The sequence below is a fragment of the Balaenoptera acutorostrata genome, chromosome X (genome assembly GCF_949987535.1).
Source record: "Balaenoptera acutorostrata chromosome X, mBalAcu1.1, whole genome shotgun sequence".
Lineage (NCBI taxonomy): Eukaryota > Metazoa > Chordata > Mammalia > Artiodactyla > Balaenopteridae > Balaenoptera > Balaenoptera acutorostrata.
Window position 1 is genome coordinate 59,189,332 of NC_080085.1, and position 19,903 is coordinate 59,209,234.

Here is a 19,903-nt window from a genome sequence, read left to right on the forward strand (position 1 = left end):
TATTTATTTTATTTCATCATCCTCATCATCATTATTATTACTTTTATTTTGGTTTCTTCTCCTTCCATGTATTTTTCTTCCTCCAGCCCTAAGGATGCATGGTAGATGGGGAAATGAAGGCCCAGAAGCCCAGCAGTGGCTTGTCCAAGGTCTCAGAGTTCACCAAATTACCAAGAAGACCACAGCTTCTTAGCTCAAGGCTTGCTTTCCCTGAGCCTGGGACTCTTGGGAGACCTTTTGGCCACTGTGGCAGACTCTGGGTCAAGCTGCACAAGCTGAGTGATGTCAAGCTCAAGGAGACAGATACTTCTGGGCTAGACTTGGTGCTGTGGGGTCTATTATCTAATGTTGCCCAGGACCCGGCCACTACTGATCTCCTTCCTGCATAGCTGAGACCTTTTGATCCCAGCTGTAGGCCGAGCCCCATCTCTGGCATTCATCCAGGCACTGGGCAGCCCCAGGCGCACCTGCTGGGGTCAACATCAGAGCCTTGCTGTGGCCTGGCCCTGGCCCTGCATCCTGGTCCAAGTCACAGGGCTCTGACTAGTAACAGTGACCAAGTCCCCACTTTGATCCCTGGTTCCATCCTTGGTGACCTGAGAGCTGAGCCCTGCTTTGCCTTTACTGGTCCCCTCACGGACTAGAGTCTGGCCCTTTTTCCCCTGCTGGAATCCTGCCACTGCAGACAGACCCCCCACTCCAGCTGCCACATCTTTAGTCGCCCCCTAGAATACTTCGCATTACCTGCCCGTGGACTCCTTGTCAGTTGCCATGCTCTCCCCCAAGACACTGTATGAGACTGAAGACCTCCACTGCCCCCCTGAAAGTCCCCACTCCTGGTTGTCGTCTCAGCTCCCCAGAGAGCCCTTTCTGCCTGCCTTCCTGCAAGTGTAGCAAGGCTTACCCTGTAGTGCCTGCCCAGGTCCTACCATCTCTCAGGGCATCCAGGTTTGCTGAAGCCATTATCCCATGACAAAGAATTTCATTCACCCACCAAGCCTGGCAAAGAAGTTCTAAAGCATTCACTGCCACTAACACAGGGTCTCCCTGAGTCATGTCCACGGGCCATCCTGGAACCCTAGGAGGTCTCCGCTGTGTCATTGGCCCACAACTTGTTCCAAGCCACTTTTCTTCTTTCTCCTGCCCTGTTTCTCAGTCCCCTTACCCCCATCTGTGACTCCTTCTCCCTTTCCCTCCCCTCCCTTGCTGGCCAAATTTCCCACCCTGTGCTTAGCCCTGCCAGGTTCTCTCTGACCTGTGAGGGCCAAGACAGCAGCCCTTTTGTCAGAGCATTTGGAGCCACTACTTCATGTAGGAAATTGCTCATGTGCTGGGCTGATAATAACCAACAACCCTGCTGATAATCAGATGCTCATGGGATTCAGCCCTTGGTTGCTACTATTTCCTGTGAGGCCCTGCCAAGCCAGTGGGGGCCTTGAGCGGCCATCACACTTAGAAATGAAACCCAAGGCCTCTCCAGAGAGGTGGAGTGTGTTGGCCCAAGGTGAGGTCTGCTGGGCCTGGCTAGGAAATGTAGCAGAGCTTGGTCCTTGGGGAATTTCATGTCCCCTGCCCTGCCTCTGACTCTCAGCCTATCAAGCTGGCTGGGGTAGGGGCCACAGGAGCTAGGAGGTGCCGAGCTGACCTACTTATGGGCAGAGCCACTGTGGCAGTGGGCAGGGACACTGCGTTCCTGAGCTGGGAAGTCTGTATTTCCCACCCGAGGCCCTGGTGACTGGGAGACCAGACTTCCTTTTTTTTTTTTTTTAACATCTTTATTGGAGTATAATTGCTTTACAATGGTGTGTTAGTTTCTGCTTTATAACAAAGTGAATCAGTTATACATATACATATGTTCCCAAATCTCTTCCCTCTTGCGTCTGCCTCCCTCCCACCCTCCCTATCCCACCCCTCTAGGTGGTCACAAAGCACTGAACTGATCTCCCTGTGCTATGCGGCTGCTTCCCACTAGCTAGCTATTTTACATTTGGTAGTGTATATATGTCCATGCCACTCTCTCACCCTGTCACATCTTACCCCTCCCCCTCCCCATATCCTCAAGTCCATTCTCTAGTAGGTCTGTGTCTTTATTCCTATCTTGCCACTAGATTCTTTATGACCTTTTTTTTTTTTCTCCTTAGATTCCATATATATCAGCAGGAATTTCACTTCTCCAAGGGGCATCTAATGTCTTTTCTGGAGATCATATTCAGGCCTGCCTCAGTCTCTGGCTGCTTCCCTTAATGGTCCTGTGACACAAAGAACCCTAGTGTCCATGCCATTTCCCAACCATCCCTGGGACCCTCCCTTGGGCAGGAGGAAATTCCTGCCAAGGCAAGGAGCATTTTGTAGCAAAGAGATGATTAGCTGCCTTTCATCTGCCAGAACTCCTCGTTTAAAATGGTAGTATTCTGTCTTTGGGAGAGGAATGGATAGGGAATTCCCAGTCTTTTGTGTCTGGCCTCTGTGGTGAGGAAAAGGGGGATCCACAGTTTACAGATGAGGAAACAGAAATGAGGTGGCTTTCCTGAGGGCACACTGCTAGAAGGTAGCAGAACCAGCATTCAAATCTAAGTCTGTCTGGTTCCAAAGCCTCAGCTTCTTCAATAATACCAAATAACATTTCTTGAGAACTTACTGTATGCCAGGCACTATACTAAATGCTCTAATTCATTTAATTTAAACCTCCCAACCAGGTAGGTACTATTATTATCCCCCATTTTACAGTTGGGGAAACTAAGGCAGCCCAAGGTCACCCAGTTAGAAGGTAACAGAACTTGGATTTGAATCCAGGCAGTCCACCCCCACAGTTCGTGGGCTTAACCACTGCATGCTAACATCCTCAAGGCTGAACCGGTGTGAGAGGCCCAGAACTGAAACCGAAGTCTCCTGGTCTCTCAGGTCAGTATGCTGTGCATTATTGCCTCCTGAATGAATGTCCAAAGGCACAGCTGGTGCACCTCCCCCCAGGGGCCTGAATCTAAAGAAGGGGGTCATTCTAGGAGGCCTGGGCTCCTGCCATGCAGCCTCCATGGCTCTCCATCCTCAAACATCTGGCTGTGGGGGAAGGGGAGATACGCTTCCCAAGAGGGAACACTGCTCCACTCTTGGTCCTTGTGTTACTCGCCTGCCCCAGGCAGGGTGCTTCCCCTCATAAGCATGTGTGCAGTTGGAGGTAGGTGGGAAGGACCCACTTGCCTTGCCTCTGACTGACTATCATTCTGACAGGGCCCAAAAGAACAAACATCTGAGACGGCCCAGAGGCTAGAGAGAAGGTGAGAGATTCGTTATCACAACCTCCCCAGGGTACAAATGAGGACACAGGGCCACAGAGTAAGTTGTAAGCAGAGGTGGAGGGATCCTTACAGACCCTCAAGACAAACCTTTGGACCAAACCACAGATGAGGAAAGTCCTCAAACATAGGCAGAGCTTAGCTCAAAGCAGGCTTAAGATCTTCTAGGGCCCCAGGATTTGGCCCTTTGCCTGACCAGCTAGAGTCTTAGAAAGGGAAGCGAGGCCAGAGGGAGTAAGTTATTCTGGGACTTGTGATGACATGTGCCCCAAGAGACCCAAGCCTGGCCCTTTGCCATGGGGTCCCTGAGAGCCTTCTGGCCGCCAGCCATGGCACCCTGCCTGCTGAGGCTTGGGGGCAGGGGGGATCACTGCTTCTTAATGGCTTCCTGCCCAGAAAGCCTCTAGAAGTGCCTGGTGCTAACTCTGTTTCCACTGAAAGAGCTGACTTCAGTGCATCCAGAGGGTTTAAGATCAGATTCCAGGCTAAACTGGATATGGAGAGTTCTGAGCATGGGAGTAGATAAAGAAGGGAAGACATCATCGCCTTAGAAGATGTTCAGAAAAGGATGTATAGCCAGGCTATCTGATCTGGGAGAGAGCTGTGTTGCCCTGAGGCAGGGAGATGGAGGAAATGACCTTTGAGCGCTGGGATTCTCTTTGGGGCATTCCCTGACTTCCTATGGATGCCCAGGGGCAGCACAGTAGCTCTGAGAGGAGCAGTAGCTGTCCAGAAGGGATTTTCTTCCAGACCTGCCCTGTACCTAACTCCAAACAGGAGCCATACAACAAACTTGACGCTTAGCAACCTGTGAGCCTGCCTCTCATTGTACAGCTGGGAAAACTGAGGTCCAGAAAGGAAGGGGCCTCCCCAAAGTGCCAGAGTGACTCATGATTCATGACGTTAGAGCAGGGTGGGAGAATGACCCTGGGATCCAGGGCCCAGAGCCTCCTGTCAGAGAAGGTTTCCTAAGGCCACAGACTTTCCCCTTCTATGACTGTCTCCACACCAGCCTGGGTCCTGCCCAGGTTGAGAGCTCTCCTCCCTGGGTCCTTTTCCTTGACACTCTTTCCAATGCCCCTGTGCAGTCTGGGTTCTACCCAGAGGCCCCCAGGAAGGGCTGCTGTGTCATTCGCAGGAGGCAGCGTGCAGGTGGTGGGACCGGCGGGTGAGCCACAGTGGGCTGGACGCTCCAAGCTTAGGAACTGTAATGTTCGGGGAATTTCAACTGGCGTTGCTGTCCAGTCCCAGCCAACTGGTTAACGGTGCCGAGTTTGAATCAGTGACCCGCCTCCTGGTCCCTCCTCCTCAGCCTCTCTTCCTCCCTCCCTCGGGCCCTCCAGGAGGCGCCTGGAGTGCAGGCGAGCTGAGCTCAGGCCGCTGCTCTCCGCCTCCTCCCTCTCCGAGCTGAGCTGGCTGATGGAGCGCAGGGCTAGGGCTGGCTCTTGCCGAGCCCCTGGTCCCGGGTAGCCTGGTCCCCAGAGAGGGAGAGGCCTGTGCCCAGCAGAGCTCTGCTGGGCCCGGAGAGCTCCCCTCACCCCACCATGCCTCTGTTGGACGTGTTTTGGGCTTGCTTCAGGAAAGTGAAGGTAAGAGGCTACGCAGACCCGGCCCAGCCCACTGCTCTGGTTTGAAGGAGGCAGCTGGGGACCACTGTGTGCTGGCTGGAAGGCAGATGGGCTTCTGAGACTACCTTGGAGCTAGAAAGGCTTGGGTTCAAGTCTTGCGTTTGTCACCAGCTCTGTGATCTTCTGCTGCTTTCCTACGAAAATAAGTCAGCTAGCTGGCTCTTCTTCTAAAACCTACCTCTGTTGCTTCCCTGGCCTTGTCACAAAGGCAAGATTCTTAACCTCTCTGAGCCTCTGTTTCCTCAGCTTTAAAATAAAGACAATAGCGGCACCAACCTTATAGGGTGGTGAGGTTGGTGTTATTGTTTACATATTAAATGTATTCAAATATAAGAGATAATATGTGTAAAGTTCCTAGCGTAATGCGTGGCATGTGGCATCCATACCATATGAGTAATGGTAACTATTATTATGATTATTGTTACTAATTTCCTTCAACATATATTAAGTACCTACTCTGTGCTAGGCACCATAGGATTTACACAAAAAAACAAAAGGGACATGGCTTCTGTCCTCAGAAAGGAGGTAAGAAAAGTGACAAATCTTTATCAGGCACCTACCATATGCCAGACACTATGGTAGACAGTTAGTCGGCCAATAAATGTTTGTTGAGTGCCTGCTATATCCTGGACATGGGGAACATACGAGCACAGCAGCACCCATGAGGATGTGGAGGGCATGATTTCTGCTCTAAAAAACCAGAGAGCTGATATTTATTTAGTATCTGGTATGTATCAGACATAGGCACTTTCAGTTCGTAAACTGTGGTGGTGATTTTCACCACAAGCCATTGTTTTCCTGCTTTTGTAGATGGGGAATGGACACTGTGAATGATTAAGAAATATTTACAAGGTCACTCAGATATGATTGGCAGAGTTGGGATCTGAACTCCTAAGTAAGTCCATACTCTTCTTGACAGTATATGGCTTCCCACAGCTGAACTCAGTAGGGAGACTTTTAAACAACTAGCCTGACTGTATAGAAGACAGGATGAAAGTCAAGCTGGGATCCTTGGAGGGACTTGGAAAGGTTTCACAGGAGGTCACATTTGGGCTGAGCTTGAAGCTTGAAGGAAGAGAAAAGTTTGTCAGTCCAAAAAGGGGGGAAGGGCATTCCAGGCATGCCTGGCAGAGGGAACTTCATAAGCAAGAGTCTGGAGGCAGTCAAGTTCTGGGTTGGGGGAGGGGCTGGTTTCATCATGTGCCTTAAGTGCGGGGTTCGAGAGGAGAGGAGCTAGAGAGAGGGGACCAGGGGCTGCCTCCTACAGAGTTTGGAATTGATCTCTGGGTTCATGGTCCTCACCTAGTGAGGGGCCCAAATGAGCTTTTCACTCATCTGCAGTAAAACAGGAGAAGAATGGGGCTGATGCAGTGCAGTTTTCAGAAAGCTAAATTAATTCAACTCAAAGGACTATTCTTTATTTAGAGATTATTATGACCTTCTTACAGGGATGGGGTTCAAATGATCTTTCTTTTATGAAATAGGAGTGTGAGATTTTTAGAATACCTGTCCTCAGCAAAATAAAAAAGTTTGCAACACTCTGACTGTTCCCCTCCTTATTTATTTAAAAATTCTCTTCCTCGTTCATGAAATTCCAAAGTCTGGGGACTGCTGTTTTAGGGAATGGGGGGATTTCAGTAAAGTAAGGATATAATTAAGTGGACAGTTTTAAGAAAAGCACTCCAGCAGCCTTGGACGGAAATGGTGTGGAGGGGCCCAAGTAGTGATGCGAAGGCCAGGAAGGTGGCTGCGATGGCAGTGGGGATGGGTGGGGAGGGGATGATGGGGGATGGGTGGGGAGGGGATGATGAGAGATGGGTCTAATGATAAGAACAGGGCAAGCGGGAAGTGAAAGTACCCGTGAGGTTGGATGCCAGACTGGCACCACTGTCCACTCTCTGGAGAACCATTCTGGGTGCTTGGCATGGATTTAAATCCCTTTGCGCTCATTACTCCAATCTGTCAGACTCCCAGCAAATGCTCCCAACCCATGTCAGCCTCTTAGAAATTGTTGGGGTCGGACAGCCCCAAGAGAAAGTCAGGGCCCTCTATCCCAGGTCCCAGACACTAGCGCACATGCACACATTCACTCATGTGCATGTCCGCAAAGATGGAGCCTACACATGCGTTTCTGCACACTCTCAGCTACACGCACATATGCATAGACATGCCATTCAAGCGTGTGCACACACACATATGCACGTAGAGACAAACACACACACAATCACATATGCACACACAGATATTACATATCCACAAGCATGTAGACTCATATACGTGCCCACATGCACATACAGAGGTAGGCACACAGGCACACAAATACATACCCTCCCATGCACGAGCTTGCAGGCACACACAAAATTATGGTGGCATACAGAAGCATGCACACAGTGGAAAGGCATGTGTGCACACACAGTGTTGTGGCAGATGCGAATCAACACATGGTTAGATCTCAGGGGTAAGAGGCAGCCTGCCAGACCAACGCACACCTTGAGTTTTGTGTCTCTTTTTCCAACGCTGCTGCTTTGAGGCCTCAGGGGCATGGGCTGCTCTAAGCCACCCTCCCTCTCTGAGCCGGCTCCCCTCCTGAGCAATTGCGTGGCTGTGCGGGAGGGGAGCTGTGGCAAATGCAAGAGCTGCCTGCAGAGAGGGGCATGGCTGTGGCCGAGCCTGCTCTAGCTGAAAGGGCCATCTCAGACGTCTCATTCGACCTTCTTGTGGTCCTAATAGGGAAACCAAGCCCCCAGCATCCTGCACCACATGGAGCTCTCCATCAGCTGAGGAGGTTTGAGGAGGGAGGAAGCAGAGAAACTTAGAATCCCAGCCCCCCACCCCATACACACAAGCACACATACTAGCTGTGTGCTTTTGAGCAAGTCCTCTCTGAGCCTCAGCTTCCTTGTCTGCAAAATGACACTATTCGGGGACTGCCTCACAGAGATGCTATGAGAATTCGGGGAGGTTGTGTCTTTAAAGTGCCTGGCGTGGGATAGGTGGTCAACACACATGACTTGTTGGAAACAGATTTCAGAACTGTACACCGGGGGCATCAAAGCAAAGAACAAGGTTATTCCATGTTTGGCAACTCCAGGGTTAAGGTCTCAGGTCTTGCCTGCTCCTTTGCCACAACTCCCCTTCAGCCCTCTCCTCCGGCCCTGTCTGACTCTAGGACCAGAAACAACCTGTTTGGGAGCTGAAGGGTGACACCTCAGTGATACTGGGAAGGTGGCAAGAGGTCAGGCCAAGGCCCAGAACTGCTTTGAGCTGCACTGGGGTTAGGGGTAGCCAAGGGGCAAGGCGTTTGTATGTGAGATGAACCCAGTGTAAATAGTTCCGTACGTGTCTGATGTATCTTCCCTGGACACCAATGAGGGTTGAGAAGGTATCCATGACTTCTCAGCAGAGCACCATATATGCATGCGAGTCCCCCCAGCCTCACACTCTCACGCATACACACGGGACCATTTCTCTGATGTGTCCTTCTGCCCCATTCCAGCAACTAGCATGGTGTGATGCATATAACGAGTGCCTAGAGCATGGATACTCTCTCATATTACTCTCTTTGTATCAGGTGGGATTATCAAGTCCTGGAGGGTACTGGCCTGACAGGTAGAGAATCCAGCTGGAGCTCCATCTCAGCCATGACCTCTAGGTGACTTTGAGAGGGACAATACTCCCTGCTGGCCCTCAGTTCTTTCCCCTTATAACAGAGGTAGATAGTCACACAATATCAGAGATGGCAAGGTCCATAGAGGTCATCTGTTCCTCCATCCTTTTTCCTCCCTCCAAACTACCGATGAGGAAACTGAGGCTCAAAGAGGGGAAGAGATGTGCCCAAGGTCACACACGGTGTCAGGACATAGCTGGATCCACACACGGTCTGTGTAGTAGACTGTAGTCTCCCTACTGCTCTGTGGCAAAATCCAAACACAGCTCGTCTCTGGTAGAATATAACAGCAATACCAGCGGGACATGCCACACACACGCACATAAAGGCATGTGGTAATAACCCTGTCTCACCTAACTGCTTCTATGGGAGACAAAGCAAATCACAGATAGAAAATTCCCTTGTAAACTAGGAAGCTTTGTCAAGGTTGGCCACCCAGTTATGGTCCAACAAGCGACACCATGCTTTTCCCCAGTCATGTGCTCACACAGCCAGGCATATGACTGCAGATGTGCACAAGGGCTCTCCTGAGTTCACCCAAGGGCACACTCTCAAGCACCCCCTCCTGTGTGCGCAAAACCGCCTAGTCCTCAAGGCAAAAGGATGGCTAAACTGGAGAGCAGGGTACTTCCTGCGACAGCACAGCTGGAACAATCTTGACAGTGGGCCCAGCCTGGGGATGGGGGTGGGGACCTCCAGAATTTGCCTGATCTTGACTCCTAATCCTTGCCCCCTCTTCTCCAGTTGCCTCATCTCAGCACAATTGGTGAGGTTTGCTCAAGAGCCATCTGAGATTGGACAATATTTGTTCTGGGGAGTGGGAGAGGTGGCAATGGGCACTGGCAAGGTAAGATGGGGAGTAGGAAGCAAGGCTTTGACTCTGGCTCATGTGTTGGACACAAATTCTTACTTTGCCTTCAGCTTCTTTGGTACCAAAAGGAGTATGAGTGGGGGCTGCCGGGGGTAGAGGACAGGCCTGATGATATGGCTGGTGGAGGCAGAAGAAGTGGAAAAGCCTGCAGATTGGCAGTGCCAGGGTTTTTTTTTCCCTGCCCAAAGCCCTATAGAAAGTTAGAACTGATATTAGCTACATTTATAGAGCACATAGTATGTGGTAGACACTGTTCCAAGCCCTTGACATATATTAACTCATTTCACCATCACAATCACTCTGCAAGGTGAGTGCTATTACTCTCATCATCCTCATTTTACTGAAACACAGAACTTTTAGGAAACTTATCCAAGGTCACACAGCTATTATGTGATAAACTTGGGATTTTAAACGCAGGAAATCGAAGTCCACAACCCATGTTCTATCCACTATGTTTATGTAATCTCTGCCTCAGTTTCTTCCACCTATAAAATGAGGGGGTTAGATTGATTTATCTCTGAAAGTCCTTCCAGCTCCGGTACTCTCATTATATTTAATATTGTCGACTGAAAAAAAAAAAAGCAAGACTCTTGCATCTTCCCATACATAGAAAAGTGCTAAATGCATTAACTTGAGATGTCTGGTTTTCTTTAATTAACGGTAATCCTTTGATGTTCCAACTACCTGGTTTTTGTGGCAAAAGCCCCATATATCCAGGGTCCTCCCTTACCTCTTCAGAACAGTCCTTCAGAACTGTCTTCCAGGCTGTCTTCCAGGCTTGAAGTCCTCAGAAAGACTGCCAAATAAAACGTAATTCTCAACTGTTAGGTTGTGCGTTTCTTCTCTGAACCTTTAAGCCAAGTGAAAAAACGAACTGCTCCCAAATGTCAGTGATTTCTACTCAAGGTCCCTGGGGAGTGGAGCTGAGCCCAGGTTCAGAGAAATGAACCTGCCCTGGAGGCTGGTCCTCCCAGCAGCTCCTAGGGCTGGAGAAGAGCTGGAGGCCTGGCCTGCATTTCCAAATCACTAGTAAAAATAACAGGGAGCAGCGGCTCAGGCAGCCTGTGCTGGGATGTGGGGTCAGAGGTTTCACAGTGGGGTTGGGGAGTGGAGCTCCTTACTGCATCCCTTTGGCCCACCCCTGAGCTGCCGCTGCCGCTAGGGACCTTGGAGTCCAGCTAGACCAGCAGCTCCAAGGCTGCAGCTGCCAAGGGACAGAGGAAAGGAAGCTCTGCATTTGGGGAATAGGGCTTGAGGCCCTGGAAATGAGCATGGGTTGAGGACATTCCCTGGCCTTTCCAGCTACTCTGGCTTGGGTCCCCCTGAGAGTTGAGAGAAGAATGCGGTATAATGATACAATGTAGTAGCTGCCGGAAATGGAATGCTGACCCACAAGCCCAGCTTCGGCCTCTTCTTTCCCTCTCTGAGACTCAGTTTCCTCATCTACAACATGGGGATAATAGTCTCCACTTCAAAACTGATTGCAAGGGTGACATATGTGAAAGTGCCTGCTGCATAGTAGGTACTCAGAAAATCTGAGTTAAATTTGAAGATAGTCTACAGGTTGCTCTAGGTGATCCTGGGCTCATAGCTTGGGCCCTCAGTTTCCTCATCCATAGAATAGGGAGAAATTCTACCTGCCTGAGGAGAGCCTAGATTTGGGGACATCCTGTGGAGATAAAGACAGTAGGAAACACTGATGTTACTACCCTGAGGCTTTGAAAGTGAGTTGTTTAAGCCATTCCCCTCACTCCTCCTATCCCCACCCCTACTCCCACCCTAGGCCAAACTAGTTCAGAGTCTGGAAGAGAGGCCCCATTCCACCCTGGAATCGTTGCGTCTCCTCTCTCCAGTCCCTTCCTGCACTCACCCCATCTAAGGCCCCTCTCCTAGAAGGACTCCCAAGCTCTGGGCAGGAAGGAGGGTCCCTGTTGGCTGGTGGGAAAGTTAAGTCTTTGGGATGTGACATTCCTGAGATTATCCAGAGAACCCCTGGGGGTTGCAGCTGCACTCTCTCTCCTCTCTCTGGCCGGGCTCTCGGCCTGCTGTGGAGGAGGGGAGGGCAGTAGGGCACGAGGCTGGAGAAGGCTGGGGGGAAAGGGGCCCAAAGGCAAGGAGCCAGGCCTGGAGTGGCCCTGCAGGCCAGGTGAGGAGTGGGGAGTGGGGAAGGAGTAAAGGACACCCCACCAGGACTGGCAGGAAGGAATCAAGGCAAAAAGAGCCCAAGGCAGCAGGCTATCTGTCACAGGGTGAGTTATAAAATGATATACAGATCAGCATTCTTAAGGCTACAGGTCAGATCCCCTCTTGGGGGTGGGTGAGTGGGGTATTAGACCATGGTAGTTCTGGTGGGTGGGAAAGGAGAGTCAGGACTTCTGAGAGGCTCACACATTCCAAGCTAGTCTGGGACAGCTCGCACCCCCAGAGAAGGGAAAAAAATCCCCTCTGGGGATTCCTCAAAGTGCTGTCCCAGATTGAGTTCTACAAAGGCCTTCTTGAAGTCATTTCTTCCAGTGTCTTTTCCCAGCTGGGATTGTCCCTCACCCTCTTCCTTGTGATGAAAGGATAAGAATGGTCAGGGACCCACTTATTATAGGCAACAAGTCTGAGGCCCAGCAAAGAACTCGTCAAAGGCATACGGTCAGGCCCAGAATGCCTGCTGTCACTCAGTCCCACTTTAAACCATGTCTCCCCTGTCCTTCCCAGGGGAGCGATTGGCATCCCTCAGGGCTGCAGCACCTCACTCGCAGCAGATATCACACCCTGAACATGAGCACATGTTCCCAGGCCACTGGAATGGGGTTTAAAAGTGACACCATGACACTAATGCTCCAACTGAGGCTCAATCCAGCCCCAGCACGCCCACTGCAGTCCATGTACCCAGCGACCTTCAAGCTGGACCGTGAGCTCCTTTAAGGACCCAACCTGTGTCTTATCCACCCCTGTGTCCAGTCCGACACAGCCTCTATTTCAGGCCCAGCCTAGAGGAAGTTGGCTGAGTGCATAGAATATACATGTACTCTCATGCACATACAAGTAGCCAAAGCCACTGCACCTTCTCCCGGCGGAGAGAACCCAAGAGACAGAGGAATCAGCTACCAAGGGATCAGGGGAGCCTGCCTCCCACAGTGGCCATAGTCTGTGCTGGGAACACACAGGCTGGGCCTGAGGGCAGTGAGAGCCCACTCAGGAGGGAGGGAGGGGTCAGGCTGTGAATAGGGCTCTGTGTGGCCCAGCTGAGAGGGCTGGGGGAGGCTGGAATGTCAAGAACGTGCTCTCATGACCAGCCCCAGGCTGGGGCCTGTGGCACAGGGCTGGCCAGGGGTTGAGGGGGAGCAGCGAAGCCAGGCAAGGAAAGGAGGAGAAGTCCCCACCAGCCTGCGCTCAGATAGCAGGGTAAGGGCTGGGCATAGAGGATGCTGGGAGAACAAGCTCCAAACCCGCCAATGATGCTGAGGACTCCTCAGGTCTGGACAAAGCCTGTCAGTAGCCTTTGCTACTCCAACCACCCCTCTCAGATCCCGCAGCTTCTCACCCAGCAACCAGCTTCCTGTTTCCATCCCCCTTTGGGCTCTGGCTCTCTCTTTTTCACTCTTTCAACAGGATTCCCTTTTTCTGTCAAAAACTCTGGATCTGTCTCTTTCTGTCTAGCCACTCTGTCTCCCACTAGATGGCAAGCACCTCAAGCGTAAGGCCCATATCTGCTTCTGTGCAAGTTTGTATCTGCAGGCCCACCACAGGGCCTACTGCATAGTTCTGAGCAGATGCTGCACACAGGCTTCAAATCCAAGAGATTCAGAGCAAGATTCATTACAAAAGGAAGATTCCCCTGCCACTTACCCCCAACCAGGCCTTTTCCTCTGTTCCTGACCTCAGTTAATAGCACCTCCATCCACCTGGTTGCCCAGGCCAGAAACCTTGCTTGGACTCATCCTTGACTCCTCTCTTCACCTCCCACATCCTGTCATTTACTGTGGTTCCATTATATGGACAGTTCCTATATTGGTCCCCTCCTTTCTGTCCCAAAGGCCACTGACCCTATCTGCTCCAGCCTCCCCATGTCAAGTTTTGCCTAACCTTCCCCACCCCCATTCCCAATGAATTCCTCACTCAACAGATAGAGTAACGTTCTGAAACATAAACCTGACTCTGTTACTCCCCTGATTAGGCCCCTTCAAGAGCTCCCCACTGGGCTCTGGATAAAGTTCAAGTTCTATCACATTGACCTACAAGGTTCTTCATGATCTGGCCCCGACCGCTGCTCCACACATAGTTCTTACTCTCTGTCTGGCACTCTGCTCTCCAGCCAGACTATACACATTTCCTTAAACCTCACGCTTCCACACCTCTTTGACTTTTTCTCTGCTCTTCCGGCCATGCTCTTTTCCAGTACTTACATGGAATTGTGATGATTTGTACTTGTGGCCTACCCCCTTGCCCCCACCTGGCTGTGAATTCCTCAAGGGCGGGGAACATGTTTAATTTATCTGAATCCCTGGGTACCTATCAAAGGGCCTGGCCCTTAGAGGCTCATAGTAAATGAATGGATGAATGAATGAATGACCCACTAGATGGGAAGACTGTCACCACCAATCCCGGCCTTGTTCCAGAGTGCCTATTTCTGCAACTGCTGGACTCCTGGCTCCTCTGTCCAGAATCTCCACATGACAGGAATATGTTCTACAACCCAGAAACAAAAAGAACCTTCGCCCCCGGTAGCAAAATTCTCTGATGTAAAAGTTCATACCTCAGTTTCCCCTGTAAGCCTCTCAGCTACCAAAACGGCACCAGGATCAGGGCCCAAAGCCGAGTGGGTTTCATGGTCCTGGTCTAGGCCAGGTTATACTGGACCCAGAGAAAAAAAGAATAGGATGCAATAAAACTGGGAGCCCCATAAGCCTAAACTGTAAACTTGGTTCTGCCATGTACTAGCTGTGTGGCCTTGGGAAAGTCATTTCTCTTCTCTGGGCCTCATGTTCTTTATGTGTCACATGAGTATAAGAAAACCTACCATGTCTGTGATAGTCAAACACGTTTACTTATTTGTAACCTGTAAATCCCTGTGTAAATTTAAAGCTTAATTAGCTCCTGAACGATTTTTAATTCTCTTACACCTATGGTGCGTTAGGGGGTAGGGTGGGAGAGGAGGGAATTTAATAAGAATAGAACAGGATTGCAGAGTAACAGTGTGCCCTACCCATCAGTTCGTCTCCTAATTTTCCAGAACTGTCACATTTAGGACCTCACAAGGCCCTGCTTCCACCTTCCCTCCCACCCCCTCAGCCTTTTTTTTTTTTAACTCCCCTTTTGTCCACCACTGAGAATTATATTGAGTTGCTTAATCATGGGTCCACTTTGGAGTTTGTAGGAGAATTTCATATCTTTCTTTCTCGATTGGTCTTTCCCCTCTCTTCACACCTATCTCGTTCTAGAACTGTCCATCTCCCTCACACTAACATCCCTTGAGGACTTTTCCAATGAACACTCAGGGGGGACACCTCCTACCCCTACACTCTCTTGTGGCCAATTGTGGGTTGGAGATTCACCAGATTTTGTCTTGTGGTCTACAAGGGTGGATCTGACTTTTGGTCGTTTCAGAGTGATCTAGAGCTGAGATTAATCTCCCGGGACTAGAAATCATTGTAGTCAAATGTCTGCACCTGGTGTGGCAATCATTGTGCAGGGATAAGACAGATAAAAAGTACTATGGCAACCCCTTTCCTTATAATATTTTGGTTGGCTTAGAGACTAGCTGCATGAAGGCAGGAGAATAGGCAAGACAACCCTTCTACCTCTAAGATGAACCCTTCTTTCTTTCCTTAACTATTGAATTCACATCTATACCACTATCATTTTAGCCCAAGCCACCAACATTGCTTACCTGCACCACTGCAAAAGCCTTCTAAGAGACCTCCCTGCTTCCTCTGTAGCTCCAAAATCCATTCTCCACACAGCAGCCAGAGTGATCTCTCTACGATGGAAGTCAGATCTTGCCATTCTCCTGTTCTATGCCTTCCAATGGCTACCTACCATCGTTTGAATCGAAGCCAAAATCCTCACCCTGGCCTTCAAAATCCTGCATAATTTGGCCCTTGACTCTCTTAACCTCTGTTTGGAATGTTCTGCACCCAGATTGTCACATCGCTGGCTCCTTCTTGTCATCCAGGCCTTGCTCAAAGTTCAGCTCCCCTGAGAGATGCTCTCTGGTCACCTTTTCTAAAGCAATCCCCGCCTCTTCTGTCTACCCTATCATTCTCTACTTCATCATGTTTTTTAAAGTTTCTCCTTCTTGGTTCTTAGTGATGTCTGTGATTTCCTTATTGATTTATTTGTTTACCTATTTATTGTTTGTCCCTGCTCCATGAGGACAGGGACCTTATCTGTCTAAATCTATGCTATATCCTTAGCATCCTATTATAGTGCCTCGTAGGGCATCGGTGCTCTATAAATTTTTGTTGAATGAATTAATTTATAATATTCTTTATCATTTAAAAATGCTTTTGTGTATATCAATTTCTCACAAAATCTGTGACGTTGGGATTATTACTATCCTAGGCTTATGGATACAGAAACTGAGTTTCAAGAGGTTATGGGTGATGTCCAATGTTATATAACCAATAAATAGGGGAAGGTGGCCCTGAACTTCAGCTTTCCAGTTCCAAATACTGCTTTTCCCACCAACATACCTTGCTTCTAACCTGGTTGATGCTATACCAAGGATGGCATGTTCCAAGCAAATGCTGACTGATTCTTTGATAATTCTTATTGTCAGGCATTGGAACAGTACTGTGACCTGCACAGACTGCCTCTGATCTCCTGACTTGGGGGTGCTCTTATTCCATGAGAATGACATGAACCAGAGGAGTCAGCCAGTGGAGTGGGAGAAAATAGTATGGAGTGGGCAGTCAGGAGTCTGGGCTTCTAAGCTCCACTTTGCTCCCTACTTGTACTTCATTTTCCTTTTCTGTGGGCCTCCGTGTGTCTTCCTGTAAAATGGGTAGATTGAACTTGCTGATTTCAAAGATTCCTTCCAGTTCTGATATCGTGTGGGGCTCTGCAATGCCTTAATTTCTTCTCTGTTTCCTTTACAGTGCTTCCCATTGCTGCAGGGGAGGAAGAATGCCGGTAAGTGCATGAGGTAGGGCTCAGAAGTGGCATGCAATGGCACTGAGCTTCTCAGTGGTCCTCACAGACTAGCTGATCGGGTCCCTGGACCGTGGAGCCGATGTCCTAGATGCTGAAGCTGGAGATGTTCTCTGTCTCCCTCCAGTGGGCATTTCCTGGGCTCCTCAGCCTGGTCTTTTGGAAATGAGTGGGTGTGCAGAGCTTCTGTATTTCTCAGGTTTTCTCCAGTCAGGGAGCCAGGGGAGGATCTCCCTACAGAGCTATCAGCAAGTGGCAGCCACCCATACGCTTCCCTTGTTCTCAGATGCCTTCTTTCTACTGGGAAGTATATTAGGGTGGGAGATATGTTGGGAAAGGGAACAGGTAAGATGAGGGTGAAGGAAAGAGACTTGGCATTTGGAGTTCAGTGTGTGATATTTCCAATGCTTACCTTGTGTGGAAGTCTACCAAGAGGGTTAGTTAGGACTGAAGGGATATATATATATATATAGCCTTGAGGGAGAAAAATCTTTCCCTTTCCTCTCTAACAAGTTTCTTTGAGGTTGGCTTCTTATCTGCCTTCTGCCTCTGGTGTCCTACTTGGGTGTGGACAAGTGGGTGGCATTCTGGAGCAACTCCCTTCCATTGAAGAGGGCACAGTTGTCTAGAGGGGGATGACTTCTTTGGGGAGGAAGAGAAAGAAGGATACTGGCCAGGAATGAATTTGCTGCCAGAGCCTGGACTCCTGGCATCAACCAGGCTCTGCTGAGGTCATCTAGGTCATCCTCCTGGCTCCAGCCCGATCTCAGCCATTTCCACTGGCTTCAGGTTTTCATCAGGATGAGTTCAGGGCTTGAATGAGCATGGCTGCTAGACAGCAATTAGGGCTGGGGGGTCACGGAAACAGAAAGACACCAATTAAGGAGCGGCATACTAAGCGCCTGTGCGAGGCATCTTGGGAAGATGTTGGAAGAGACAACCCAAGCCCTCGCTCATGAGCACCTCCCCAAGTTGTTGGAGCTGGTTTGGACACAGTCTTACCAGGAGGCAGAGAGGGGATCTGGTTACCTCTCAAGGACTTTTCCACCTAGGACCCTGAGTTCTTGGGTGGTGGCTGCTGAAAAAGAAGAAGAGCCAGCAGGGCGAGGTGTTTATTTACATTGCCATGACAGCAGATGAGAGGGGACCTATTTTGGAGCAGGAACACTGCTTTGATCAGCATACAGCACACATCTGTTTCTCTGTGCCACACCCCCTCCCAAGCCTCCCCTATCACCATTCCAGGGCTTCTTGCTGAGCACAGTTCCTGCTTTGCAACAGAGACTTCTGGGGGCACAAGATCTATGGGCTGCCCATACCGGGGGAAGGACAAACTTCTCCATTTCAGAGACACCAGCTGCAAAGGCTAAAAAGAAACCCTCAGGCCCTGAAATAGTGACCCCCCCACCAGACAAAAGCACTCTCAGCGGCTGCCAAGTTGCCTCATTAGAATGTCTGTGCCAGACTGAGTTGCCAGTGCTGAATCCCGGGGGGGGGGGGGTGGGCACCAGGTGCCTGAGTGGCCTGTGGTTTCTAGAGGAAAGGGGAGTGTCTTTTAGAGGGCAGGGTCAGGCAGAAGAGATTACCACCTGCAGAAATGAGCTGGGACTGATTTTTGTGCTACTTCTTTAGGTTAAAGTTTGAAAATGTCTATTTAAGGGCAAGTGTGAACACATTGTCTCAGGCTGATCCAAAGACAATCTGGCACAAATTAAGAGTTTATGTGGATATGGCAGTGGAAGCAGCGAGGCACTGAAAATCAAAGGACCTGGATTGTATACCAAATTTCATAACCAATTCACTGCGTGGACCCAGGCATGAAACTTCCTCTCTCTGGACCAACGTCCACATCTGTAAAGTGGAGCTTATTGCATGGGGGTCTTGCATAGATCGCAAGAGGTAGTGCGTTAAAACATCAAAGTGCTGAGCAAATGTGATTATTTTTGAGATATAGCTCAAGGAGGGAGAGAACTCTTGGTTTGTTTAGTTATTGATTTTTTTTGGACTAGGTAATGACTTCACCTGTTTTAAAATTCAAGAGGTATGAAAATAAAAATCTTCTCACTTCTGTCTCTCCACCACCCAGCAATCCTCTTGGATGTGACCAATGTTACCAGCTTCTTGGGCCCTTGATGAATTTTGAAGGTCTAAAGGAAGTGAGCTGTACTAGCCAAGACTTCAGTAGAGGCTGTAGATGCCTGATTTGGGCTGGGAGTAGGGTTGAGGGGAGTGTGCAAAAAGGGCAATGGAGAAGGAATTGTGGGGCAGGAAATGTGGAGCACTGGTGGAATAAGCATTTGTTTGGGAATCAAGAGACCTGGGATCCAGTCTTGACTGTATGACTCATGGTTGAATGATCTTAAGAACCTTCCCCTTTCTAACTCTCAGTGTTCTATCTGTACATTGAGCCTGCTGTGTTCTCATATGCCATTCTTACAAGTTCCACCAGAGTAGAGCAGAAGTGGTGGAGGGGAGGACGGCCCAGGGACAGTTTAGAGAAGGAGAAGGCAGCACACTGACTCAAAGCTGATAATTGAGTATGCTTTGCATATGTAATCTTCTTCCTATTAAGATTAGTCAATCAAAGGGTTCTCTCCATGCTACTGCTTTTGTCCTAGTGATTTCACCGACAGAGCAAACCTTCGGCACCATCTGCACAGGAGAACATTAGGAACGTCCTACTGGCTTCAACATATGTAATGCTGCCCAGGCCCAGGAGGATAGCCTGAATAAACTTTGGTGGTCCTGCTATCATGGCCCAAGAATCTACTAGCACAATGTTTCCCAAATTTCACTTATTGGTGAACCAACTTCACAATTTTTGCCATTATTTCATCCTGTGCCATTATGTACTTATTATGTTTCTTTAACTCAACCCGATTTTAAACAATAACCTCACTTTAAGCCGTAAATATCTATGAAGCGACGGGTTGAGGTAGTAGTTACAGCTTTCCTAATGCATATTGAATTCAACATATATCTATCACAATTCAAAACATCAGTGTATCACTCCAAACCATCCCATGCATATATACCCAGCATTGGAAACCACAGAGGTAGCGGTAACACAAACCGGCAGGTCAAGAAGGCCTTTAGACCTTTGGAGCTCACGCCAAGACTCACTCGGTGCTCCCGGGCTCCCTGCATCACTCCATACTCCTTATGTTGTGTTACTTAGGGATGAATTGCTCCTGAGATGGAAATAGGTTCTGGAACCTAAAAGGAGCCCCTTCCCTCCAAACAAAATCCACAATTCTGAACTGCCTCACAGGTACTGAAGTGAGAACACTTGACTAGGGCA

At 49.5% G+C, this 19,903-nt stretch overlaps 1 protein-coding gene across 2 annotated transcripts in view; it reads left to right on the plus strand.

Moving 5' to 3' along the window:
* The first annotated feature begins 4,645 nt into the window (after positions 1-4,645).
* STARD8 (StAR related lipid transfer domain containing 8) overlaps positions 4,646-19,903 on the plus strand; it is a 70,687-nt gene continuing 55,429 nt past the window's right edge. For both annotated transcript variants that reach the window (XM_057538764.1, XM_007183523.2), the window contains exons 1-2: positions 4,646-4,882; positions 16,551-16,584. Coding sequence is in view for 1 of the 2 variants with exons in the window: in XM_007183523.2 (XP_007183585.2) it covers positions 4,838-4,882; positions 16,551-16,584 (79 nt within the window). In the remaining variant the exon portion in view is untranslated. The remainder of the gene's footprint in view (positions 4,883-16,550; positions 16,585-19,903) is intronic.